Source organism: Ceratotherium simum, chromosome 29, assembly GCF_057802395.1.
Source record: "Ceratotherium simum simum isolate JZ-2026a chromosome 29, ASM5780239v1, whole genome shotgun sequence".
NCBI lineage: Eukaryota > Metazoa > Chordata > Mammalia > Perissodactyla > Rhinocerotidae > Ceratotherium > Ceratotherium simum.
Genome location: NC_141928.1, coordinates 33,018,190 through 33,046,103, shown reverse-complemented (window position 1 = coordinate 33,046,103; position 27,914 = coordinate 33,018,190). Strand labels below are relative to the sequence as shown.

The following is a 27,914-nucleotide window of genomic DNA, read 5'->3' as shown; positions in this document are numbered from 1 at the left end:
CAACAGCAGTAGTTGTCAATGTTGTTTGCACACTAGAATCTCATGGGTGAGGGAGGGGTGGGGAAACGCTTTAAATAAAGTGTGGATGTCCAGGCCCTACCCTAGAGGGACCAAAACTCCCCAAGTGACTCTAATGTGTAGACAGGGCTGTACATAGTTCCCTGTAAAAGTCTCCAAGCCCCGAAACCCATCCAACCTCTTGGATTTTCTGCAGACCCCTTCATTTCAGCACCAATGGACTCCGCCGAGTAAAAGTTTCCGGAGGTATCGGAGGCTAGTTCTCACCTGCCGGAGATTGACGGGACCATCAGCCAATCGGCAGCCTGAAAGAGTCTCGGTAGAACTAATACCAAGCAACAGAACAAGGCACTTTATCTCAGTAGAAAAACCAGGTGGCGGGCGCAAAGGCCAACAAGCCGAAAAAGTCACTGGAGCTGAAGGCCCTGGTGCATCTGAAGTCTCAGCCGATCGCACCTGCAAGCGTTGCCACTGAGACCGCGCTTACTTCCGGGCGCTCGGCGCCCTCGCGGGACGTCACTTCCGCCCGGCTGTGTTGCGTAGTCCACCCGGCCGGGTTGAAGCGACTTCCTCTTTTCTTTCCCTTTTTCCTGTCCCTGGCCCCGCCTCCCGGAAGTTCGATGGGTCTGCGCCCGCGGGTCAGGGGTGAGAGGTGGGAGGGCTCTGCAGACGCTGGGGAACAACCTGCCCGAGTTCTGCTCCCGGGCGGCGCGAGCTGGAAGAACCCGGGTTAGGTCTCGGCCCAGGGCGCGACGGGTAAGGGCGGGCCCTCGGGAATCGCCACCCTCTCCGGCTCCCGGGCCTGCAGGTGGCCGCGCCGGAGGCTGGGGTCCTTGGCCCCTCGCGAGTCGGGTTGAGGCCCTTGTCCTGCTCCTCTGTCTCCCCTGTCCTCAGGCGAGGTCCCGCTCAGGCTGCCGCCCCCAATACCCCGCTCCGGGAGCTTGAATTGGAAGCAGAGTACTGTGACGGCAGGGCTGCTTCCTAAAGTAGCCAGGTGCCTTGGCATTCATTCCGCCTCATTTGAGCTCCGAAACCCTGGGAGGCTGGTAGGGCAGACACGGTATTTGTTCGCTTCCATTGTACGTCTGAGGAAACTGAAGCTTTTGGAGAACGAAGTCTTTCAAGGCAACTCAGCTTCCTAAGAGGTAGCACTGGGATTCACCCCCAAGCCTAGCTTCCGTAGGCTTGCACAAAATCATGGGGAGAGCGTTTGGAAATAGGGAAGAAACTGGAAATATAAAAAGGAGAGCTGGCATTTCTGAGCGCATACTTCATCTCAGGCATTGTGCTAAGTTCTTTCTGTACTTATTCATTCCTTATAAGGGGCATAGGAAGTACATACTGTTGTTATTTCTGGTTTAGGAACTTGAGGCTCAGATGATAAGTGACTTGTCCAATATTGATGACTTGGTAGACATCTCCCAGCTCTCTTTCAGCTCTGTGATTCTCCCAACCCTACGGAATTAACTTTCATCCTAATCAAACTGTACTTTTCAGATTTTGGCATTTCAGGAAGTGAGATTTCTGAAATTTTTCTCGATCTTTTCATCCTTTGCCCGTTGCTTTCTTTCTTATCAGTATTCCATTTAGAAATTTGTAGTCATGTAAATTCAGCCCTGACTCTTACTCCACAATTTACTTTTTTCTTTCTAAGAGGCATTTGGGTTGCATGGTGTGGAATTAATGGATCCAGGTTAAAGGGTTGGCTGGAAAAATTGTTATTTTTTACATCATAGGTGGTCTCTTTTTATTGTTGCTCTCATTGCATATCTTACCCCAGTTTCTGCCCTTTTTCCCTCTAGGAAAGCAGCTATTGTCTTGTGCCAAGATGTCAGGAATTGGAAATAAAAGAGCGGCCGGAGAGCCTGGCACATCCGTGCCTCCGGAGAAGAAGACAGCTGTTGAAGATTCAGGGACCACGGTGGAAACAATTAAGCTCGGGGGCGTCTCTTCAACGGTATGTGGCAACAGTGCTATTAGAGGGTGCTTTTCTTCTGTCAGTTGCAACCTGAAAGTAAGAGTTTATGGAAGCCTTCTTGATCTTTATTTTCAAAAGTGTGCTTATATTTTTTGGAGAGTCTGGTGCCTGAGATAGCGTTGATTATAGGTATTTAGCAGTGGGAAGGTATACATTCATTTTTCATTCACTGAAAAATTAGGTGCCAGATACTAAGAGGCAGTGTAGCAGAATCATTGAGAGAGTGATGGCGAGGGAGAGTCTGAGGCCAGACTGCCTGGAGTTGACTCTCCACTCCACCGCTTCCTAGCTGCCTGGCCTTGTGGTATCCTGCCTGTGCCTCTTGTTTCCTTGACTGTAAGATATAATTATAGTACCTTCCTCATTGGGTTGTTGAGAGGATAAAACGAAAGAGTCCATGTTCAGAGTTAAAACATTATCTCTAACATGGTAAGTATTCAATATATGTGAGCTATTCATAATTATTATTGGACTAGATGATATGGATATAATGGTGAATAAAACAGATACTATCCTTGCTCTTCTAACAGTTTCCTTAGACTGTTATACACCAAAAGCTCATAGTGATGTTATATGTTGATTAGACGTCAGCAGCTCACTATAATGGGTTTTGATCTAGATCAGGATTCCGTATTTTAAAACTCAGCTGTGGGAATATGGTGTTAAAATGCTTTACATCTGTATAGCTTACAAAACCATATCTGTTACTTATTTGTTTTGAGGCTGAGGATTAGAAAGAGTAATAGGAACATTCAGAGTAAACTATTGATGAAGTGTCATTTCTGAGACCATCTGGGGTTCAGCTACTCCATACTGCTGCCAGGAGGTGATTTTTTTCTCAGCACTGTCTCATTATGCATCCCAAGGACATTTATTCATTCAGTAAATATAAACATTTGTTGAGTATCTGTCATTTGCTGGATGCTGTGCTTTACACTGAGCCCCTGGACTCCAGTTTGTAGGGTGTCACTGACAAGGGAGCTGACTGTTATGATAGAGTGGGATATGTGCTCTTCATAGGGATAACCACGTGCTCTAAGGGAAGCGCGGAGCACACGTCCCAGTATTGATGTAATCCAGAAGGCAGTGAGGAGCCATTGGAAGGTCTTAAGCAGGGGAGTAACATGCTCTGATGTATGTTTGGAGAAAAGACTTAGAGGAGCAAGGGTTATAAGCCAGAGTTGAGTTGGCAAAATTGTTCCCTTGTTCCTTCTCTCCCTTCCCCCTCCCACTCCACCTCTCTAAGGGTGGGGAGCTGAGGCATATATCCACTGATTCCTGCCCCAATTGGTTGAAGGCAATAACTTTTCCTCTGCACTTCGAGGTTGCTGTAGTGAGCCAGCTGAGACTGGAACCAAAAACTGAGAGACTCCAAAGTGTGCTTAAGTGGGAACACTGGCATTGTGAATGGAGCTGTCCACCACAGCTGTGCTGAAATCTGGCAGGCTGACAGGACATGGCATGGGGCACAAATGTTGGCTACAGGAGGCTTTTGCAGTAATCTTGATGAGGATCGTAGTGGTTTGGACCACTGTGGAGGTAGCATTGACAAGATTTGCTGATGGACTGGATGAAGTATATGAGAAAAAGGAGGCTAGATGACCCCAGGATTTTGGAAGTATGGGGTTTCCACTTACTGAGCTGGGGAGGAGTAAGAGAGGAGCAGAGTTTTGGGAGCTGTGGAGAATGAATCATGAGTTTGCTTTTAGACATGTACGTTGGAGATATTTGTTAGACCTCTGTGTGGATGGGTAGTTGGATCTTGTAATCTCCAGTCTGGTGAGAGGTCTGGGCTACAGCTGTACTTTTGGGAGTCATCATTTTGTAGATGATTTTTAAATCCATGAGACTGGAGGCTCTCCCCTAAGAAGTAAGCGTAGATAAAGATGAGATCTGAGAACAGAGCACTGGAGCACTACAGCATTTTCATGTCAAGGAGATGAGAAGAGACTAACTAAAGAGATGGAAAAAGAAGCGCTGGTGTGGTAGGAGGAGAACAAGAGACAGTGGGGTCCCAGAAGCCAAATGAAGAAAGTGTTTCCAGAAGGAGTTGATCAGGTGCTGCTGATGGGTTGAGTAAGGGGAGAACTGAGATGTTCGAGTCAGCATGGAAAGTTTGCTGGAGACTTGACCAGAACTGTGTTGGTAGAGTGGTGGCGATGGAAGCCTGATTGCAGTGAGCTTAAGAGAATATGAGAGGAGAGGAACTGAGGAAAAGAGGGTCGAGACAGTGCTTTGGAGGAGTACTGATGTAAAGCAGAACAAAGAAAATGGGGCAGTAGCCAGAGGGAAACGAGGGGTCGAGGGAAGGTTTTGTTGTTGTTTTTTGAGGCAGGAGATATTATAGCACGTTTATTGGTTGAAATGATTTGGTAGCGAGGACAAACTTGATGATGTAGCAGAAAGAGGAGACAGTTACTGGTGTGATGTCCTTGAATAGGCGAGAGAATGTAATATAATGCGCAAGCGGGGGGATTGGCCTTAACTAGGAGCAGGGACAGTTTATCCACAGCATCCAGCAGGAGGGCAGGGGATATGGGTTCAGATGTAGTTGTGGTTGTGGGAGACAGATGTGGGCATCCTCTTCTGATTGCGTCTGTTTTTTTTTTCAGTGAAATCAGAAGCAAGACTCATCTGAGAGTGAGGATGGGGGAGGAAGTTTTGGAGGTTTGAAGAGACAGGAGAAGGTATGAAGTAGTCATCTTGAAGAGAGAATGGACTAGAGAGATGGAGTAGGCTTGCTGGGCAGCGCTGAGGACCTCCTTGAATTTGTGGTCACGAGTTTAAAGTGAGCCCAGTCAGCATGGTGCTTGATTGTTTTCTAGTCGTGTTCAGCTGTGTGTATGTAGGCCTGGAGTAGGTGGGGAGTTGGATGTTACCAGGATTGGGGTTTTACCAGGCTAGTATGAGGAAGGAGAAGGTTATAAAGGGACTCGATTTTAATGACTGATCATGGAATTTAATTTTGATAAAGAAGGAAGAGAGGAGTGAAGGACAGGGAAAGGTGTAGGAATGTTGGAATGTAGATTGTGGAGGAGTTGAAGAATTGTTGGAGTCAGAAAACTAGAGAGAGTGAGCTGGAAAAACAGGTGGTAATTGTGGAGAATGGAGTGTTTGAAACTGAGCTTATGGAGAGCATACAGGTACAGCCAGGGCTAAGACTACGAATACCTGTGGGAGTTTGGTGACTCAGGGAGGTAGAGGATGAGGTCATTGGAGGAAAGGAGGTCAATGACTTGATGAGCCAAGATATAGGAACGATCATCTATGTGGAAATTGAAATCAGTAAGAACTATGACAGGGGTAGAATTGGAGAGAGTGATAATAAGTGAGGTGCTAAATCTTCAGGAAATGTGGGAAAGTGACCTGGCCATTTATAGATGAGTGCAGCAAGGCAGAGTGCCAGGTGGCATAGACCAATGGCATGAGCTGCAAAGCTAGGAGGCTTTAGGGAGGAGGGAGGGAGAACGGCCTAGAAGTGGCAATGAAGAACAAGGAGGACACCCCTGCCTCCAGGCCCAGGGCTTTAAGGGGTGTGAGAGAGAAACCACCACCACTGGAGAAGCCTGCAGGGAAGCAGTATGCTCTTCCAGGTTTTAGTTAGAGCAAGAAGGTGAAGGCAGTGTTCAGAGAACAGGTTGAGGATGTAGTTCAGTAATAGTATTAATAAACTGGTACAGTTGGGAAACTATTGACTATTTTGGTGTATCAAGAATGTTTTAACCAAAATGGGAGAAAATAAAAGTGAAACAAGAAATTGGTGTTCTAATAAGTAGTTCTTATTTTAAAGTATTCATTAATTCCTAGGCAAAGTAAAAATGTAATCCGTTCCACGTGCTGTTCTTTTACCGAGATACTGCCTACCCCACTCCGGCACCCCAGCTTGTCCTAGGGAAGGAGCTAGAGAGAGAGAGGTGAAAAATACTGAGAGGGGTGCAGAATTCCTAGTGGAGTGATGATTTTGCAGAAACAGAAGAGAACGAGGTCCTGAGCACAAGTTGAGGTTTTAAGAATGTGGGCATAGGTTGGTAAGTGGTGTGAAGGGGTCAAGGAGATGGGGAGTTGAGGAGCTTTCCATCTGATGGCTTCTGTTTTCTTGTTAAAATAGGAAGCAAAGTCATCTGCTTAGTGTGATGTGAGAGGAGGCAGGGCTTGGTAGAGTTTGATATTGCCTCGATGGAGAGTAGGAGATAGCTCACTTGTTAAAGAAAGAAACATTTCTGGACAACTTATAAGATCTGTTCAGGTTAGGAGTTCATTTTATAAAGGCACCAGTCTCCCTGACTGATCATATCTAGAGGTCTCAGCATACTGGGTATAGGAATGGAATAGTCAGATATGTGGATTAACTCAGACTGGGGTTTGTTTGCAGAGGTGGAATAAAAGGATTAAGGGCAGAGAATTGAAGAGCCTGATAGGCGAGTGTTTGAAGGAATGTACTATAGGTATAGTCAAGATATAGAAGATAATGGAGACAGAGGGGACTGATAGAGAGAAAGGAGAGAATTCAAAATTTTGGAGATCTAGATGAGGACTGGTATTTTGGAATAAGGGCATGAGTTACCTAGAAAGATATGGTTTTATTCAGGGAAGGGGAAGTTGGAATTTAAGATTTCAGATGTGGCACAGTTTCAGATAATGAGAAAAATCCAAGATGTGGCTTTTGAAATGCATGGCTGAAGCCCAGTGGAGTGATGATTATCTAATGATTATCTAATGATGATTATCTAATCATTGGAGTTAAGGAGTTCAAAACACAGCCTACATGCCAGAGGATGTCCACGTGTATACTGAGGTCACTGACAAGCACTGGGATAGAGAAGGACCCAGGTGTCAAAGACTTGAATAAATGAAGGGCAGTGCTCAGGAGATAGGTGACAGTGTGGATCAGTGTAGAGGGTGATCTAGCTGGATGGTGGAGCCTCATGGTGTGGTACTTTTGTGGATGTACCTGTGATTGGAACTGTAAGATGGGTGAGAGAGTTCTAGTATATTTGTATGTGTCATTCTTTCCTTCTATCATCATAGACCCTTTCCTTTATTTCTTCTGCTCCTACTTCTTACCTATTTGTTGTAAGATTTTTTTGTAATGAATAGCTTTATTCATGGGAATTAACTAACTAATATGACCTTGTTGAGTTTAGCAGCTGATCTGTTTAATTTATTTGTGGAGACTAATAAGATTGGTTTCCTGAGGCAGGAGGAGTTAGACATTCGAACACTGCAAACCAAAAATCGCAAGCTGGCAGAAATGCTGGATCAACGGCAGGCCATTGAAGATGAACTCCGTGAGCACATTGAAAAACTGGAGCGAAGACAGGCCACTGACGATGCCTCACTGTTGATTGTCAACCGGTACTGGAGTCAGGTAGCTGGCTTGTTTATCTGCTCGGGTTTTTTTTTTGAGCAATATAGTTCTCCTTAGCACTGTCTTCATTTCCCAAGTTGTGTATTTTGTTTTTTCATAATTGTACCTACCCTTCTCCAGTTTGATGAAAACATCCGTATCATCCTTAAACGTTACGATCTGGAGCAGGGTTTGGGAGATCTCCTCACCGAAAGAAAGGCCCTTGTTGTGCCTGAACCAGAACCAGACTCGGACAGCAACCAGGAACGGAAAGATGACCGAGAGAGAGGCGAGTGTTTGTTGTGGATTCTACCACTGCTGCTATCTGGGTTTTTCAAGTGGAGCTTTGCTTTGAGGCTCTCCATTTGAGGGAAAAAAGTAGATTTTGATATTTCCAGTTTTATAATGTTGGGGGCTTCTTTTTTTCCCCCCTGTGTCCTCAGGGGAAGGGCAGGAGCCAGCTTTCTCTTTCCTTGCTACTTTGGCCAGCAGTTCTAGTGAAGAGATGGAATCCCAGCTGCAGGAGCGTGTGGAGTCCTCCCGCCGAGCTGTGTCCCAGATTGTGACCGTCTATGATAAACTGCAAGAAAAAGTGGAGCTCTTGTCCCGGAAGCTCAACAGTGGAGGTGAGGCAAGAACCAGGGGACGGGGAGCAGAGGGGGAGTAGTAAGAACTCACCTCTGCATGCTGATTTGTAGTTTGCAAACTTACATCTTTGTTTTTAATTAAATTCCTTGAAATCTAATGTCCAGTATTACAGTGATGTCATTACTGTGGCATGTTAGTATTTATGAATGCTTCACATTTTGAGCCACATGACAATACTTTAAGAAGCTGGGGAAAGATTTTATCAGCCCCATTCTGGTTCTCTGTTAACTAGACGCTTTTATGAGTAGCAGAATTAATTATATTATTTAAGAAATAGCTCTGTTTCTGGATATTTGTGTTTCTGGGTTTTGGCCATTGATTTATTACTGACAATAAATGCTTCATTTTAAATATTGGTAATTATATCTTTAAAAAAATTTACTTTGTTTATTAGATATTGAATTTTGACTTCAAAGGGTCAGTTTTTTTGTTTGTTTGTTTTTTTCTGAGGAAGATTCGCCCTGAGCTAACATCTGTGCCACTCTTCTTCTATTTTGTATGTGGCTTGCGGCCACAGCATGGCTGCCGACAAGTAGTGTAGGTCCACGCCTGGGAACCAAACCCAGGCCACCAAAGCAGAATGTGCCAAACTTAACCACTAGGACCTGGGGTCGGCCCCCAAGAGTGGTTTTAATATGTTTTTGTTTTTTCTGTTATCTCTAATATTTTCAAAAAGAGTTGGCTCAAGTTTTAGAGTTGTTAGATGATCTCTGTGTTTAAAAAGGTAAAATAGAAAATACGTGGAAGGGGCCAGCCTGGTGGCGTAGTGGTTAAGTTTGCGCATTCTGCTTTGGCTGCCTGGGGTTTGCAGGTTCAGATCCTGGGCGTAGACCTACTTACTGCTCCTCAAGCCATGCTGAGGCGGTGTCCCACATAGAAGAGCTACAACTGTTACAGCTATGATATACAACTATGTACTGGGGCTTTGGGGAGATAAAAAAGAATAAGAGGAAGATTGGCAACAAATGTTAGCTCAGGGCCAGTCTTCCTCAAAAAAAAAAAATATATGGATGGAAAGTATTTGAAATAAGAGAATTATTTGAAATAATTATGTTACTATTCAGTGTTAATGCAGAAATTATATTTGTACAGTACAGTAAAGTATTTGTGTAGCTAGGTTGCATCTTCTTAAATGTCTTGATTTCATGTTTTCAATAATAATTGTGGTCTAGTAATATCGTAATTTGCCTGATTATCATTAAGATGTTTAACTTTTCATTTCTGAAAGAAATAAGTTGAATGTAATGGACGTTGAACCATTGGGTAGGCAAAGAAGAATTTTGTTTTTAAGGATACTTGGGCTAAATTATCAACAGGATTAAAAGAAGAGGCATGTAAAAGACTTGTGAAAATTTGGTGGGCAATGGTTTCTTTTGCTTTTCCGTTAGTGTGTTTGTGTATTTCTGTATTTTATTATTTGAATAATAGATACTTGTTTTGAAATATATAAATCAGAAATACATAAAAGTAGATTATAAAAGTTCTCACATCTCACTTCCGGAAGATAACCATTGTAAACAGTGTGGTTGGGGTCCTCCCAGACTTTGTCTTCATGTATTGTATCTACCTGTGTGTTCCCCGCTAAGTTCTGTCTCTTGGTGCAGTGCCTTGGCTCTCTCTCTGTTTCTCCCGTGTCGAGCACTGTATCTGTATCTAGTGGGTGCCTAGTTAATGGTGAATGAATGGCTCTAAATCCTCTCTATCACCTAATGTAAACCGAGCTGTGTGTCACTTCTTTCTCCCTCGGCTCTACGTGAACAGTTAGATGGTATTGTTAAATCTTAGTAGTATGCCACACAGATATACCATATGCATTATGGTAAATACCGTATGCATATTATATGTGGATAATATGCCATGTGCAGAGGCTATGTCAATGTTAAGCTTGATTTTATAAATGAACATCAAATAAAAGAATAAAGAATTGCTATATTTAAAAAGGAACTAAAATGAGTAGTATATTGTACAGTACTTTAAAATTATTCTTTTCGATGGCATACATTGTAAAGTAGGGTTTAAGTTAAAAAATGAAAACATTTATTACGGATTACAAATAGCTATGCTTTTATTTACATCACAAAAGGCAATTGCCATTGAAAGTGAATTTTATAAGAGATAAAGATATTTAAAATATGAATTGTAGCATCAGCTATAAGCTTTTTTGCAATTCATTTTTTTCTCCGTGTTTATTTGATCCTTGATTCAAAAGAATTGGCATTTATCAGCTTGTTGATTAATTCACTAAATATTTATAGAGCTTTTTTTATAAGCGCTATTCTCAGTGCTTAGGGTATTAAGAGGACAAAAATTCAGTCCCTAGTTCTTAACTTGGGTATGAATCAGAATCACTTTGGGAGTTTTTGGAGTATACTCTTTTTTTGGCTCTGCCCATGGGGATTCTTATTTAGTAGGTGTGGAATGGGTCCTAGGTAAGTGTCTAATTTTAAAAATGCTGCAAGTGATTCTGATGGGCAGTCATGGTTGAAAACCAAGAAAAGCGTCGCATGGCCAACCTGTTCTGTATTCTGTTTCCAAGAGTATGCCAAGGGGTGGTGGTATGAGAGCACAGTTTTTCTTCCTGATAAGTGTCTCGAAAGGGCAGTATATGTCCTGAGAGTATCTAGTTTCATTTATTAGCATTTGGATTTGAGCTATAGTATTTCTGACTCTAATTTTAAACATAGTAGCTTGGTGTAATAAGTTCTGTAGATTTACCTACCTTCTTTGTAAATAGTAATGTACTTCTGGATTTTGAGCATCAGGAGTGCCTCTAGCATAGTATTCTAGAATACGATAAGAAATTCTATGCTCTTTATTCCTCATGATTTTATAGGTGCTCATTTGAACCAGGAAATTTCTGCTCCCTGCTCCCCTTCTCTCTCCCAATAGAGAGATGCTTCATGTTGGTTTTAGTGAATAATAGGAATTTGTGATAGCCTTATAAAATAGAATTTTTTTGCTATTGTCTGACACTGATTAGAGATACCTCTGTCTTGTCTACAATTCTACAATGCAGTTTTTTGAGTGATTGTGCCTTATCTGAATAAAGTTATAGAACCTACCCATTTCTTTCCTCAAGGCATTTTGACTTTATAGAAAGAGATTGGAGTTACGTGACCTTGGCCCTTTGTCTATGTTTACAGAAGCACAGGGGGGCTTATTTCCTTAAGCGAGTCATCTAACCTCTGGGTACTTAATCTGTCATGTGAAGATAATGAAAACCAGCCTACTCCTTGAAGTTTTCAGGAAAATAAAGTGAGAGAGCATGTTAATGCTTTGGGAGGATGCACAGTTTTAAAATTTGACGCTATAGATGCTAAACTAAAGTACAGTTCTTCTCCCTCAGATAATCTGATAGTGGAGGAAGCTGTGCAGGAGCTGAATTCCTTCCTCGCACAAGAGAATATGAGGCTGCAGGAATTGACAGACCTCCTGCAGGAGAAGCATCGCACCATGTCTCAGGAGGTACTTGATCAGAAAGGAGGGAGGATAGTTTCCAGTGGCCTGTGGCAGACATTGACTCAGAGTTCTGAGTGCTTCAAAGGTCATCTTACTCTAGAAAGCCTGTTTGTATATTGAAGAGCATGCAGGGCAGGCTAAAGCAACCAACTCTGAGAAATCAAAATCTGAAGAAAGGTTAAGGGAAGAAAATGAGTGACTATTTGTCCTTGACTATACCTCTGTTTAAACAGACATTTTAGAATCTTAGTCTTTAAGAAGAAATACCATCATATGGAGTTTTGCAAAACAACACACCAAACCCTCAAATAATGAATTACCCCAAATATAAAAGATATGTACAATGTTATTTACATATAGGTTGGTAGAAATTCTTCTGAGAATGGGGCAGTAGGAACTACTGCATTGATGATGGCCTAGAAACTTGAGGAATGTGGGTTTTCAGTCCAAACTTGGACACAAATAGTGCCATGACCAAACCATGTCAAGATATGGGTATTTGTTTTATTTATTTGTATAAAATGATTGTGATAAAGTGATGATGGCCTTATAAGACTCTTCTGACACTGTGATTATCATTTTGGTTTAGTTCAAAGGATGTTCTGCTGAGATTTGACCTACCTTAGTTTGGCCACCCACTATTGTGCTTATTAGTAAGTTAATAGTTGCCATTTACTTAGTGCCTAGCACTTAGGCACTTTATGAATATTGTCTCTACTGGTCAAATAACTCCCATCTTACTGCTGAGGAAACAAATTCAGAGAGGTTGATGACTGGTTTGAGGGCACACAGCTAGAAAGTGATTGAACTGTGATTCGGATGTAGGTGTGTTTAACTTCAAAGCCTGTGTCCTTCATTATGCCCTGTTTCCTGAATTCCAGTGCCAAGGTCTGTGCTGGGCTGGTGGCTTGAGCATCATCTGGGGAGTTTATTAAGATATGTGGATTCTCATCGATCTTCAGAAGGGTTAGAGTACAGTGATGCCTATAAATCAGTTGGGGTGTACTAAAAAAAATAGGATGTTGTAAGACATACACTAAGTGCTGCCAAGATGAACAGGTCTTCCTCTTCCAGCCGTTTCCCAAATCTCACTTAGTGTTACTAAGGTGGAGTGACATATTGCTTTGCTCAGCTGGGCTAATGTCCAGGATGACTCTCGTGGCTGTTGACAGTACCCGTCAGCTGGGAGCTCACCTTAGTGTCCTTTGGAACGCTGGCACGTTGCCTCGCTAGCATGGCAGTTTCGGGGTAGTTGGACGTCCTTCATGGCAGCTGGCTTCCTCCAGAGCATAGGTGTCCCAAGAACATCAGGCAGAACCTGCATGGCCTTGGAGACATAGCTTTGAAGTTGTGTAGCATCATTTCCACTGATCACTAACGTTGACCCAGATTCAAGAGGAGGGGACAGTGACCCCGTCTCTTGAGGAGAAGACTGTCAAAGAATTTTGGGGCCATATTGTAAAACCACCACAAAGGATACGTATAGATTAATGTGAACATGTAACAGATTTGTGATTAAAGTATTACGTAGCATTAGCTGGTGTACAGCTCCTAAATAAACAAAACAGCAAAGATTTTTATATTTTTATAGTATCTGATTCTAGATTGCCTTGGGGTCACTTTAAAAAAGAGAATGGAAGTTTTCCTTTCATACTCTATGGATTGTCATTTGTGGGAATGTGGGAAGGGAAAGTTGGGGGTAGAGATAGCTGTCTTTTCTGAATATATATATTTGAATTTTGATCTCCTAAAATATTTGTCTGATAAAATCAAGGATGTTATGTTATCATTTGTCTTTTGAAAAATACACAGTTTCTGATGGGTTTGTGTTCTATCTAGGGAAATGGTGCTACTCAGAGGTAGAAAAATTATTGAATCTTAAGTGGTCTTTTCCTTGTGTGAGAGTTCTTATAGACTTCTGCAGTTCTCAGGATTGTAACTGACCCAGAAGCATTTAAAAAAACCTGTGATGTCATTTTTGTACTCATGCATTGGGAAGAGGATGAAGCATCTTCTTCTATTCTATTTAAATCTTCTATTTAAATCTTTTCTATAATGATACTTAAGCAAGGGTTAATTTTGTGAGATTTGGGTTGTAAAGTAGTGATGTAAGGCATTCCTTTTCTAACTTGGTGTTTTTTTTGCTATATTTTTATAAATGCCTGTCTTTGGGATATAGTTCTCCAAGTTGCAGAGTAAAGTGGAGACAGCTGAGTCACGAGTGTCTGTCCTCGAGTCCATGATTGATGACCTGCAGTGGGATATTGACAAAATTCGAAAGAGGGAACAGCGACTCAACCGACACTTAGCAGAAGTCCTGGAACGGGCAAGTGCTTTTTTATTCATATTTTGGAGACTAGCATCATTTCAAGGAGTCTACTCTGAAAGGATGGACTTGGGTAGTAGTACTGGGGCACAAAACGGACTCTTTGAAAGTCAGACTAAAATCTTGGGTCTCTTTATTTATCAGATTTATCAGACTAAAATCTTGGGTCTCTCCCTAAAGAATCTTTGTCTTCTCTACAGGTGAATTCGAAAGGTTATAAGGTATATGGCGCGGGGAGCAGTCTCTATGGCGGCACAATCACTATCAATGCCCGGAAGGTAAAATCAGCGACTCCCTCAGGACTCGTTTTTTTCACTTGATGTCAGATGCTGTGCTAGGTACTTAGGGGTGTTCACAAGAGGCAAAGTGGGGTTTTGCTGGAAAAGTGGATCAGGGAAGATGGAAGCTTAGGAAGAGAATGATTTAAAAATTCTTTTTCTTGATTCTCATTTCACTGTTTTCCTGCTTCCCTCGAGTTTGAGGAAATGAATGCAGAGCTTGAGGAGAACAAGGAATTGGCTCAGAACCGTCACTGTGAGCTGGAGAAACTTCGGCAAGACTTTGAGGAGGTCACTACACAAAATGAAAAGCTGAAGGTAGGAACACACTTCTAAGGGGAAGTAAAATGAAACTTATTGCTGATCAGCTCATATACATGCTTGTGAACTCTCATAATTTATAAGGGAAAAGAAAAATGTAAGTTTTATTGGTATATCTATTTAACTACTTACATGGTTGCTTATTATTTGTATCCTTCCTTGTTCTGAAAAGGATTTAAAGTAACCTACAAAGTTATATAGACTGAATCAGGGTGCTCTAACTTAGGAATTTTTGAGAAAAATGAGTAGGGTAACAAGGGTGTGGATCCAAAATGGATTTAAAAATTGGGGCTTGTGTACAAGATGTATGCGAAGAGCGTGTACCTGCTGTAGGAGGGTGGGCCACTCACGTGTCAGTAATTGCCGCATGTGGGCCACAGAATTTGGTTCTGCAGTTTCTAGCTGCCAAAAGAGAGGAAGAAACATGATCAGTGATCCTGTTGATTTTCAGACCTGCCCATTAGAATTTTCTCTCCCAGGTTCTTGAGGGGAAGAAAATGGATTCTGAAAGTCTTTCCACCCCACAGCCACCTGTCTTTTATAGTTTGATTTGTTTCTAGGTAAATATATGAATAAAGATGTTTGAACTGAAAAAACAAAAACAACCTGAGTTAAATCAGTTAAAGTGTTGGGATAATTAAAGCAAACAGTTGCTTAGGAGAAACATGAATTTCTGATACAATGTCAAAAATATTTTTTTCTGTGATTGTTAATAAAGAGAACAGGTTAGTGACTGGGGTCCTCAACTATGTTCTTAAAATAAGCATCCTGACAAATTCACAGCGTTCTTCTCTGTCTCTAGATTTGACAGATTTCATAGGGTCCTTCTAGTGTCCTGGGATCTAGATTGACACGTAGCGTAAAACACGTATCAATTAAAATAATTCTTGGGTTGGAAGAGTACAGGTAGCAGGTACCATCTCTAATTTAATTTGGGGTAGATTTTCTGTAATAGAGGAATGGGTAGATATACTTCATAATCTTCAGAAAGCTTGTCTCAATTGCACAGGATATTAATGGGTTTAGATTTTATTTCCTGTCTAGCATCTAGGGCACAGATGCTAGATTCTACTTCTGACTTTTCTTTGGGCCCTCCTAAGGTGGAATTGCGGAGTGCGGTGGAGGAGGTGGTTAAGGAGACTCCAGAATACCGCTGCATGCAGTCACAGTTCTCCGTCCTGTACAATGAGAGCCTGCAGCTGAAAGCTCACCTGGATGAGGCTCGGACTCTGCTTCATGGCACAAGGGGGACCCACCAGCGCCAGGTTGAGCTCATTGAGGTAATAGCCTAGCTTTATCTTCTGTATATAAGCTTTTCTGCATCATAATTTTATAATTGTATATAATTTAAGTATAATTATAATTTATTGTTATAAATTATGTATTTATGCGCAATTAATCTCATTCATTGAGTAACATTTATAGAGTGGCTGTAGGTCTTTACTCTGCTAGATGGTGGGCATCCTGCCATCAAGGATCATGTAGTCTAGTGGGGAGAATAGTAGCCATTAGAATACGGGGTGTTACAATAGAGGCATATCCAAAAGATACAGTGATAAAGGAGACATAACAACTGATTTGATGGTGGAACCTTCCTGATGCCATTTGCCGAAGTGAAGTGTGACTTTTAAGGATAAATACAAGTTTACTGGTAGATAAAAATAGAAGGGCATTCCCAGCAGTGAGAGGAGCAGATATAAAAACAGTTTAGTGTGGCTGGAGCCTTAAGTGCATGTGGGAGAATAGTGGGTAGAAGCTGAATCGCTGCTCGCAAGCCATTGTAGCATATATTGGCATATGTAAATAATTTTTCTTAAAAGCAGAAACTTTTCTTCTTGTGTTCACTTCTGTATCTTCCAGAGTCCTTAAAGTAATGTTTATAGTAGTTGGTCTTTTACTATGAGTCTGCCAAATGAATTGAATTTCATGTATCTTACTTTACATATGTTTATATACTGTTTTATTGTTTTCTTCTTCAACTAAATTGCAACCTTCTCAGAGTTGGGGGCCATTTCCTTTATTTCTTGAGTTTCCTGCCAGTTCTCAAATCAGTGTTTTGTAGCTGTCTGGTGCTCATTAAATATTGATTGAATTGGAACTTTTCAGAGTAATCCCTCTTTTCTTGGCATTTTCTTTTTTTTTTTCTTATATCCTTATCAAATTTAGGAGACATAATAATAGAATATGATGATATTTCCACATTTTGATAAGAGTTTTTGATTGGTTCCTTTTTCTGTGTGTAGCGAGATGAGGTTAGTCTTCATAAGAAGCTGAGGACTGAAGTGATCCAGCTAGAAGATACCCTGGCCCAGGTCCGCAAGGAGTATGAGATGCTGAGAATAGAATTTGAACAGACCCTTGCTGCCAATGAACAAGCAGGTATAATGATTCTCGCCCCACCCTGCTGTTTGTCTGCTGCAGATGCCTTCCTTGAAAGACACATCCTGGTCACCAGGATTTGTCAGTACTAAGTGGAGCTCAGAAGTCCTAAAGAACCTGAAATCGAATCTTGTAATTCATTTTGGTTCACAGCCTGGGTATTTGTTTTTTAACTCAAATTGGCCACTTTTGTTTTCATCTGCTCAGAAGGAATCTTTCTTTCAGTAATTCTCCCAATTCCTCAGAGGTTCCTGATATGTTCTGCACTTTCTCTCCTTGTGCCTCTGCCCTCATCACAGTTCTTCATAACCTTGCTGTTGCTGTATTTAAGGCCCCATAAACCGGGAGATGCGCCACCTCATCAGTAGCCTCCAGAATCACAATCACCAGCTGAAAGGGGAGGTCCTGAGGTACAAGCGGAAGTTGAGGGAAGCCCAGTCTGACCTCAACAAGGTAACCAAGGGGGGTAGGATAAGTATTTGCTATGAAGTTTGTAAGGCTGTTTTTGAGGGAGGAAAACAGTGTGGTTGCCATTAGTGATGTGCATCTTCCCTTTCTTTGTCCTCTCAGACACGTCTGCGCAGTGGCAGTGCCCTCCTGCAGTCTCAGTCTAGTACTGAGGACCCCAAGGACGAGCCAGCAGAGCTAAAGCAAGATCCTGAGGACTTATCCACCCAGTCCTCCGCTTCGAAGGCATCCCAGGAGGAAGCCAACGAAATTAAGTCCAAACGGGATGAGGAAGAGCGAGAACGAGAAAGGAGGGAGAAAGAGAGGGAGCGAGAAAGAGAGCGGGAGAAGGAGAAGGAGAGAGAACGAGAGAAGCAGAAACTGAAAGAGTCAGAAAAAGAGAGAGATTCTGCTAAGGATAAAGAGAAAGGGAAACATGACGATGGAAGGAAAAAGGAAGCAGAAATTATCAAACAATTGAAGATTGAGCTCAAGTAAGACCAGTGTTTAGAGTAACTGTTTCTGACTGAAAAGCTAAGGATATAACTAAATGTACAATTAACATGGTCTCATTTCTTGGTCAGATGTACAGCCAAAATGGCCTGCGTGGCTATCGCGTCATCTGCAGCAGGGGTCAGGTCTCAATAAACCCTGTCGTGTAGCCTTACTCTTCATGAATCCCGGTTAAGGAAAGGGGTGTCATGATTGAAGTAACACTCATGAGAATTATTGGAAATTAACTACTGCTATTTATTGGGTTTGGGCAGATTGCTGGCATTAATTGTAATTTAAATTATAGTAGGTAGCGTGTGTGTCACTGTAATTTGAACAATATTGATCTATTTGCCTGACAGTTAACTAGTTTGTGTATATATCAGATCATTTTAAAAGATTTCTTAGGAGGTTTACTCCTACAGGCATTGAAACAGTAAAACCTTTAAGTCAGTGAAACACCATCATAACCTCATATATTACCCCTTATCCTCCTGCATAACCAATAACTTCTGTGGTAGAACGGGTTACTTCTGGCTCCCCATTGTTCATGGTTGAGCCTTTATTGATGTTTGAATTTGAGGGACCATGTGCTCAAAGCGTTTGAACTTGTTTGGTATATAAAAATATAGTTAAGAGGTTTGATAATTTAGCAAGAGATGAATTTTGGTCTTCAGCTGATGGTTAATCACTCAACTATCAAAACTAGGATTAGCAGTATATTTTAGACTTTCAATTTTCTCCTTTTTTTCCTCCCTTCCTCTTGAAATCTTTAAGGCAAATGTTTTTTCAAGTATGGTATCAGAATTGTCTGGGTGACTTGTTTACAATACATTGCTGGACCCCATCCCAGACCTACTGAATCTCAGTTTCTAAGTGGGGCCCCAGAAATTTGCCTATTTAATAAGTGCCACGAGTGTTCATTTTATCACTTTCTGTTAGAGTACTGGTCTGAAGGGAGAAATGATTCCTTTATACAACTTAGCTTTTGTATACTTTCTGAGTATATCCAGAAGTCTGTTGATAGTCTGTGCAAAAGTGTTGTCTTTTAGATGTGTGATATAAAGCGTAAAATAGAACTGTTGTAAAATATTTTGCTCAGTTCAAAATTCCCTTGCTCTGATGCGCTTTGTTTTCTCATTACACCATTTCCCCTACCACCCTCATCATAGGAAGGCACAGGAGAGCCAAAAGGAGATGAAACTATTGCTAGACATGTACCGCTCTGCCCCAAAGGAACAGAGAGACAAGGTTCAACTAATGGCCGCTGAGAAGAAGTCTAAGGCAGAGGTAATGCAGTCTGCCAGTACCTGGCATTCTGGTTCAAGTTTTCATTTGTGGGATTTTCTTCACACTTCTGAAGGGTATTGTTTCTTTCTTTATCTTTAAAGTTAGCGTTTAAAAATCAGCAACGTTTTCTTCCCTTTCAAAGACCATCTGAAATAGGTGTTTCCAGATTCTCTACTAGGTGGTAAAGTATATCAGAATTACTGGGAATAGGAGGAGCCTTTTCAAATTTTTATTCCCTCTTTCCCCATATAAGTTACTGTTAAAGTGATTCTTTTTCTGATTACTTTTCGGAAGAACGTCTTATTCTTTTAAAATTTGGGGGCCTAGAAAAAAAGGGTGAGAAGTACTATTCTAAAGAAAGGTACATGTGTACTCCTCAAAAATGTTGCTTATAGAAGGTCGTAATGTTGAAATGGAGTGATGTTAAAATGGTGTTGTGATGTGGTGTTCTAGTATATCATTCTTCTCTTTTCATAATTCTGTAAAGGTTCTTTTGGTATTATGGGCCCTCCATCTGTGCACAGTATTAATTGATTTTTGAAATTGTTTTATAGTTTTTTCTTTGTTTTTGTGTGATTCCTTTCCTCTTGTAGTTGGAAGATCTAAGGCAAAGACTAAAAGATCTAGAGGATAAGGAGAAAAAAGAGAACAAGAAAATGGCGGATGAGGACGCCTTGCGGAAGATCCGGGCAGTGGAGGAGCAGATAGAATACCTGCAGAAGAAGCTGGCCATGGCCAAGCAGGTGGGCGTGCTTGCTTTCCTTAATTGGCTTTAGGTAAAGGTTATTGAGAAGTAAGTGAAATTTGCTCTTTCATTCCAATCTTTTTTGTTGTTAATATTTTTTTCTCTTATATATTTGCTTGTTTGTTTTTATATTGAAGTCTTTCATCCTTTGTTTTGTGTATTTGTGAGGCAAGAAATTTATTTTCAAATGAATAGCCAGTTTAAACATTGTTTATTGAGGGATCTGTCCTTTCTCTGCTGAGCTGGAATCAGGGGATATAATGAACATAAAATTTTTAAAAAGATATAAAATTTTATAACATTAGGATTACAAATATATGAAACAAAAACATGTTTCCCAAATAGGTTATAAATAAATAACCAATATGTTAACTGTGGTTATTTCTGGGTCATAGAACTATAGAGACTTTTTCCTTTCTCATAATGAACATGTATTTCTTTATTTTTAAGTCTCAGTGAATTTTGTTAACATTCAATAATAAAGATAACAAAAATGGTTGAAAAAACCATGTATGTTCTTTGTGAGGAACACCTTCACTATTTCTGAGAAATAGCAAAAGACAGTGAAATGAAGTAGTTTTAATGGTGACTTGATCATTAAATACCTCGAAAAGAAGAACTTTATCAGAACCTATATACATTCCTTTTGTAAAATGTGAAGTTTTCGCTTTTCTTAAATCCCTTGATTGCCACTTTTCTCTCTCTCTCTCTTTTTCCCTCTTTTTTTAAATAATTATCAGGAAATTGTGCTACTGTAGGTTCTAGCACAAGTGGAAAAACACACTGTATTCTTATATAGGATGACCTGCTATCTTAAAAATGTTAATTCTCCCTAAGTTAATGTATAAATTTAATGTGATCCCAATAAAAATATTAGGTTTTGTTTTTGTTTATTTTGATACCAGACAAACTGATTTTAAAGTACATATGGAAAAGTAAGCAAGAGTGGCCAGGAAAACTGAGAGAGAAGAGCAGTGGGGTAGAGGGGTGGCAGTTCCTCTCTCTATCAAGTGTTAAAACATAAAGTTTCAGTAGGTAAAATAGCTTGGGACTGACAGTCAGGCTGTTAGGACTGAATAGAAAATCCAGAATAGACCCGAGTACCCATGAGTATTTAATATGTGCTGAAAATATAGTTTTAAATCAGCAGGGAAAAGGAAGACTATTAAATGTGGTAGGGCAAAAATAAACAAAATAATATTGGGAAAAAAGTTGGATATATACTTGAACACTCTACACTAACGTAATTTCCAAATGGAACATAGATATGATGTTACAGAAATTAATCCATAAAAGAGCCAGAAGAAAACAGATGAATTCCTTTATAAATTTGGAGTAGAGAAGACCTTTCTAGCTATTAATAAAAGTCGAAAAAACATGAATGAAAAGATTGATAATTTTGACTTATGAAAAAAATCCCACAAAACTTCTACATAGCAACAAAGGCAAAAGACAAATGACAAACAGGAAGAAAATATTTCTAACTCTTATCACAAAAGGGCTTCTTTGTGATTGTAAAAGAACTCCCAAAAAATGATAGGGAAGAAAACCCAACAACCCAATGGAAGAATAGGCAAAAGATACAAATAGTTCACAGAAAGCACAAATGGCTCTTAAACCATCTAAGAAAAGATGCTCAGTCTCGTTTATAAGAAGACATGTAAGTTAAAACTATTTTTAGATACTGTTCTTCACCTATCAGATTGTTATGAACCTTGACATGTTTGCAAAACTGTCAGAAAGTCTGTAGATTAAATTCAGTATTATAATTGTGGTAAAGTATGAGAGAATGTGAGGTTTTATAATAGAAGTTCTCTTAACCAACTGCTCCTTGATCAGTTTACTGGATTACAGTATGTATAATTTTGTCTGCTTTAGCTGACTTCGAGTCCAGATCAGCCAGTGAGCGTCAGTCCGTGCCAGTGGCTTCAGATAATAGGGCTTCGTCTGTATTCCTAGGGCTAACCTAGTGACAGAACTAAGCTTCTTAAAACTAAGTCTCTCTCTGTGACGAGGTTAATTTATTTCTAACGAACCATGGGAAAGTTGAGTTTCCTGTGCTCATTTCTTTGGAGTTAGAAGATTCTATTAAAAGGAAGCTGCTGCTTCCTTATTTTAGGAGGAAGAAGCTCTGCTCTCGGAAATGGACGTCACAGGCCAGGCCTTTGAAGACATGCAGGAGCAAAATATCCGTTTGATGCAGCAGTTGCGGGAGAAGGATGATGCAAATTTCAAGCTCATGTCAGAACGTATCAAGTCCAATCAGATCCACAAGTTGCTTAAAGAAGAGAAGGAGGAGCTGGCAGACCAGGTTTTGACTCTGAAGACTCAGGTAATTAGAATGAATAGAGCTTTCCAGAATTCTGTTGAAGTAGGGTGTTTTCTACATGAAGATACATGTAGAAGAATGATTAATGTGGCATTTTTTGGTAATAGGAAAAAAACCCTGAAAACTAAATGTACATGATTAGTACATGATTAGGGTAAGTAACTTATACACCCCTACAAAGGAGTACAGTGTAGCTGTTAAGACAAATATGGATCTGCTAATATGGACAAGTGTCTAAAATATTTCATTAAGTAATTTGTTTTATTGTCCTTCTTGCGTTAAAAATGTGTATATCTTTGTGTGCTGTGTATTTTAAAAATTTCTGGAAAGCTGTATGAAAAACTATAAGAATGGTTACCTGACTCTTCTTGATGTTGGGATGAGAGTTTGTGGGTGTGAGACTGTTTTTTACCCTTTCATATTGTTTGATTCTACTTTATTCATGAATTTCAAGAAGGACTACTTTAGAACCTCTAGTTATTCTGAAAGAGGTACACTTGAACTTTTGTTTAAGCTAAGATTTACATGTTCTGAATTACTGGGCTTTGGGGATTAGTATGGACAGAGAAGATAAATATTTGTAAGTGAAATTTCCTCTATTCTTGGCAATTTGGAGAAGAATCTTTTCAGTGGTTCCCAGACTCTTATTGGAATCATCAGCAATATTTTTGATAGTAAAAGTGAAGCTTTTAATTATTATGGTTTTGCATGTATTTCGAAGGGTTCGTGGATAAAATCGGTATTAGTTTGAGATTTCTAACAGATTCTCTTTTGTGGGCCTGTGGATTAACAGAGCCTAGTCAGTTTTGTTTTGTGTTTGTCCCTCCTGTTCGTGTTAAAGTGTGATATTCTTTTTCAAAGGTTGATGCCCAGTTACAAGTAGTAAGGAAACTGGAAGAGAAGGAGCATCTGTTACAAAGCAACATTGGCACCGGGGAGAAGGAGCTGGGTCTTAGGACTCAAGCCTTAGAGATGAATAAACGCAAGGTATGATTGATTACTCTGTAATCTAATGTAACGATTAGTCTTTATAGGAACAAATAAGTATAACACTGATGAAATTGTAGGTTCAGTTTATTCCTTGGCCTTGGGTTCACATTTGCCTCACTGGAAATAAGGGGTGATAAGATAACGTTATTCCTATGTCCCTCGTAGGCAATGGAGGCAGCCCAGCTTGCAGATGACCTCAAAGCACAACTGGAGTTGGCTCAGAAGAAGCTCCATGATTTTCAGGATGAGATTGTGGAGAACAGTGTCACCAAAGAAAAGGACATGTTCAATTTCAAACGAGCGCAGGTAAGGTCGATTGTTTTTTCTTTGCATTTTGGCTTTTGCATGTTTTCTGAGCTCTGAAGTGACCCATGTGATAAAGTCATTGGTCCAATGTGTCATTTCCTACTTGACTGTAAGTTCCTTGAGTGAAGAGACTGAGTCTGTTTTCTTCACTGCCACATCCTCAAAGCCTGTCATGGTGCCAGCACCACGTGGGCCAGGATATAAACACTTATTAAATGAATGAATTCGTGAATTTGAAACAAGTAGCAACACCAACATTAGAGGATTTTAAAGTTCCTCTACAGTTTTTCTGTTTTTGGCACACCAGCTGTTTCTCATGATGCCTTTCTGTACTTATCTATACATCTGAAAATTATTCTAATCAAATCTACTTTCAGCTTCAAACTAACTATCTTAAAATAAAGTGACCTATCAGATTTTCGTCTTTTTTTAAAAAAATGCAATCCCTCTAAACTCTTAGACCATATTTGCAGAGAAGTGAATTGACAATACAGGCATACTTGGTTTTATTGCGCTTCTCTTCATTGCACTTTGCAGATATTGCATTTCTTACAAATTGAAAGTTTGTGGCAACCCTGCGTCTAGCAAGTCTATTGGTGCCATTTTGCCAACAGCATTTGCTCACCTCATGTCTGTGTCGCATTTTGTTAATTCTCACAATATTTCCAAGTTTTTCATTATTATTATATTTGTTATGGTGATCTGTGATCAGTGATCTTTGATGTTACTATTGTAATTGTTTTGGGGCACCACGAACTGCGACCATATAAGATGGTGAACTTAGTCAATAAATGTTGTGTGTGTTCTGACTGCTCCACCAACTGGCTATTCCTCTGACTTGGGCCTCCCTATTCTCTGAGACACACCAATATTGAAATTAGGCCAATTAATAACCCTACAATGGCCTCAAGTGTTCAAGTGAAAGGAAGAGTTGCATGTCTGTCACTTTAAATCAAAAGCTAAAAATGATTAAGGTTAATGAGGAAGGTGTGTCAAAAGCCCACATAGATCAAAAGCTAGGCCTCTTGCATCAAACAGTTAGCCAAGTTGTGAATGCAAAGGAGAAGTTCTTGAAGGAAATTAAAAGTGCTACCCCAGTGAACACATGAATGATAAAAAAGAGAAACAATTTTATTGCTGATATGGAGAAAGTTTTAGTGGTCTCGATAGAAGATCAAACCAGCCACAACGTTCCCTAAGCCAAAGCCTCATCCAGAGCAAGGCTCTAACTCTGTTCAATTCTGTGAAGGCTGAGAGAGGTGAGGAAGCTGCAGAAGAAAAGTTTGAAGCTAGCAGAGGTTGGTTTATGAGATTTAAGGAAAGAAGCCGTCTCCGTAACATAAGAGTGCAAGGTGAAGCAGCAAGTGCTGATGTAGAAGCTGCAGCAAGTCATCCAGAAGATCTAGCTAAGATGATTAATGAAGGTGGCTACACTTAACGGCAGATTTTCAATGTAGATGCAACAGCCTTGTATTGGAAGAAGATGCCATCTAGGACTTTCATAGCTAGAGAGAAGTCAATGCCTGGCTTCAAAGCTTCAAAGAACAGGCTGACTTTCTTGTTAGGGATAATGCAGCTGGTGACTTTAAGTTGAAGCCAGTTCTCATTTAACATTCTGAAAATCCTAGGACCCTTAAGAATTATGCTAAATCTACTCTGCCTGTGCTCTATAAATGGAACAACAAAGCCTGGATGACAGTACATCTATTTACAACATGGTTTACTGAATATTTTAAGCCCACTGTTGAGATCTACTGCTCAGAAAAAAGATTCCTTTCCAAATATTACTGCTCATTGACAATGTACGTGGTCACCCAAGAGCTCTGATGGAGATGTACAATGAGATTAATGTTGTTTTCATGCCTGCTAACACAACATCCATTCTGCGGCCCATGGATCAAGGAGTAATTTCAAGTTTCAAGTCTTATCATTTAAGAAATACATTTTGTAAGGCTATCGCTGCCATAGATAGTGATTCCTCTGATGGATATGGGCAAAGTAAATTGAAAGCCTTCTGGAAAGGATTCACCATTCTAGATGCCATTCAGAACATTTTTGATTCATGGGAAGAGGTCAAAATACCAACATTAACAGGAGTTGGAAGAAGTTGATTCCAACCCTCCTGGACTTTGACGGGTTCAAGACTTCAGTGGAGGAAGTGACTGCAGATGTGGTGGAAAGAGCAGCAGAACTGGAATTAGAAGTGGAGCCTGAAGATGTGACTGAATTGCTGCAATCTCATGGTAAAACTTTAATGGGTGAGGAGTTGCTTCTTACGGATGAGCAAAGAAAGTGGTTTCTTGAGATGGATCTACTCCTGGTGAAGATGCTGTGAAGACTGGTGAAATGGCAACAAAGGATTTAGACTATTACATAAACTTAGTTGATAAAGCAGAGACAGAGTTTGAGAGGATTGACTCCAATTTTGAAAGAAGTTCTACTGTGGATAAAATGCTGTCAAACAGCATCACATGCTACAGAGAAATCATTTGTGAAAGGATGAGTCAAATAATGCAGCAAACTTCATCATTGCCTTATTTTAAGAAATTGTCACAGCCACCCCAACCTTCAGCAACCACCACCGTGATCAGTCAGCAGCCATCACCATCGAGGCAGGACCCTCCACCAGCAAAAAGATTATGACTCGCTGAAGGCTCAGATGATGGTTAGCATTTTTTAGCAATAAAGTATTTTTTAGTTAAGGTATATACATTGTTTTTTTTGACATAATGCTATTGCACATTTAATAGACAACAATACAGTGTAAATGTAACTTTTATATGCACTGGGAAACCAAAAAATTCATGTGACTCTCGTTATTTCAATATTGAAATAGGTTTATTGTGGTGGTCTAGAACCAAACCTGCAATATCGCCAAGGTGTGCCGGTAGTTAGATGTAACTCAAGTTTGACTATATGATTGTGGCTGCCTGTTCTGAAACAGAAGAAAATATCTTGTGATTTGCAGCTCTGTATATTCCTGAAAGATAATTGGACATGAAGGACAGAAAGTCCTTTTTTCCCACAACAGAAAGTTCAAGTTGGAGCAATTATTTTTCTCAAAAATGGCAGGTTTGGGGGAGTGTGTCTAATTCATATGCTATCCACCACAGGAGGACATCTCTAGACTTCGAAGGAAGCTGGAGACCACAAAGAAACCAGACAATGTACCCAAATGTGATGAGATTCTGATGGAGGAGATTAAGGATTACAAGGTTAGAAAACCTGCCTCGGTGATCTGTTTGTGTTGTTTTGTCCAGGCCTGAAATGGCCTACTAATAGACTGGGAGAATAAATCTTGAACTTCCTTACATGAAGGTAACCAGAGACTGGTTTATTTTTTGGGGGAAAATATGGTACTCTTGTCTTAGTGCTTAGTGGGTTTTCTTGTTGTTTATTTGCTTATATATGAGAGCCATTTGGGTCTTAAACCCTTCTGGTTGCTCAGACTCTGACTTCTTCCTTTTTTAGGCACGCCTGACCTGTCCATGTTGCAACATGCGTAAAAAGGATGCTGTACTTACCAAGTGTTTCCATGTTTTCTGCTTTGAGTGTGTGAAGACGCGCTATGACACGCGCCAACGCAAATGTCCCAAGTGTAATGCTGCTTTTGGTGCCAATGATTTCCATCGCATCTATATTGGTTGATCCAAGTCAAGAGAAGAGGGGCTGGCTGACAGGCACTTATTCATTAACCACCAAACCTCTACCTCTTCTCTCCTTGACTGTCACCTACAGGGCAGTTGTCTGTCAACTGTCTTTCCTTCACAGACTTTATCCAGGTTCTCCTCTCTCTGATAGCTAGATGACTTCAGGGGAAAGGACTGGTAAATGCAAGTCTTGGGTTTTACAATGAATTAGAAACAAACAACTCTTGTCTTCCCTACCAACTTTGTTTATGTCCTGCTTTTAGACTTTTCAACATTTTCTTCTTCAGATTCACTGTATAATCTTGGATTGTCCATTCCTCCTGAAGAAGTCACATTGGTATTTTGGACATGGAGAAGGGAACAAAGAAGAGTGGAGACACATGGCTATTTTGAAGGGTTGATCTCTTAGAAATAAGCTATCTATGGGCACAAACTTTTCTTGATTTGAGTAGAAAACTTTTTGTAAACTTGGATTATAAAATGGTGTCATTGTGTTACTTTTTCTGGATGGTTTGAAGCCTTAATGAAATTATGTCCAGGATGATTCAATCTATTTCCTATTCACTAGCAAAGTAACTTGTTAAGATCAGCTGGCTTCCTTGTTAAAGTTATTTAACTTTTGAGTCTTCTACTCATTAAAGTCTTTACATTTCTTGAGGCCAGAATGATATCAAATACTATAGCCCCTTTTATCTTATAATGAAATCAAGATTGGAGAGGATGGGGAACAGGGCTGACATGGTGAACAGATCTTCTGGGAACTCAATACAGGGAGGCCTTGGTGAGCTATGAATTACTGTCATCCACCTTTCACAGGGGTTGTTGTGATCCCTGTTTTCCAGAAGATTCCCTATAATGTTTCTGTAGGACTTTATACTCCACCAGCTTCAATTAAAGAAGGATTCAGTTTG

General features: G+C 40.3%; 1 protein-coding gene across 3 annotated transcripts; it reads left to right on the top strand.

Moving 5' to 3' along the window:
- The first annotated feature begins 678 nt into the window (after nt 1-678).
- On the top strand, nt 679-27,914 carry RNF20 (ring finger protein 20). Of its 3 annotated transcripts, none has more exons than XM_014782036.2 (20): nt 679-774; nt 1,821-1,975; nt 7,197-7,364; nt 7,485-7,632; nt 7,787-7,969; nt 11,338-11,456; nt 13,630-13,776; nt 13,977-14,054; nt 14,253-14,372; nt 15,476-15,655; nt 16,619-16,754; nt 17,086-17,207; nt 17,325-17,695; nt 18,866-18,983; nt 19,577-19,726; nt 21,848-22,060; nt 22,919-23,044; nt 23,213-23,353; nt 26,467-26,568; nt 26,825-27,914. In XM_014782036.2, exons 2-20 carry the CDS (start codon nt 1,847-1,849, stop codon nt 26,999-27,001), a joined length of 2,928 nt encoding a protein of 975 aa, XP_014637522.1. In that variant the 5' UTR covers nt 679-774; nt 1,821-1,846; the 3' UTR covers nt 27,002-27,914. The 3 variants fall into 3 exon arrangements, with proteins under 3 accessions (XP_014637522.1, XP_087275518.1, XP_087275519.1); XM_087419392.1 differs by lacking the exon at nt 679-774 and adding an exon at nt 815-1,163; XM_087419393.1 differs by lacking the exon at nt 679-774 and adding an exon at nt 4,609-4,683 and having other exon boundaries at nt 1,920-1,975.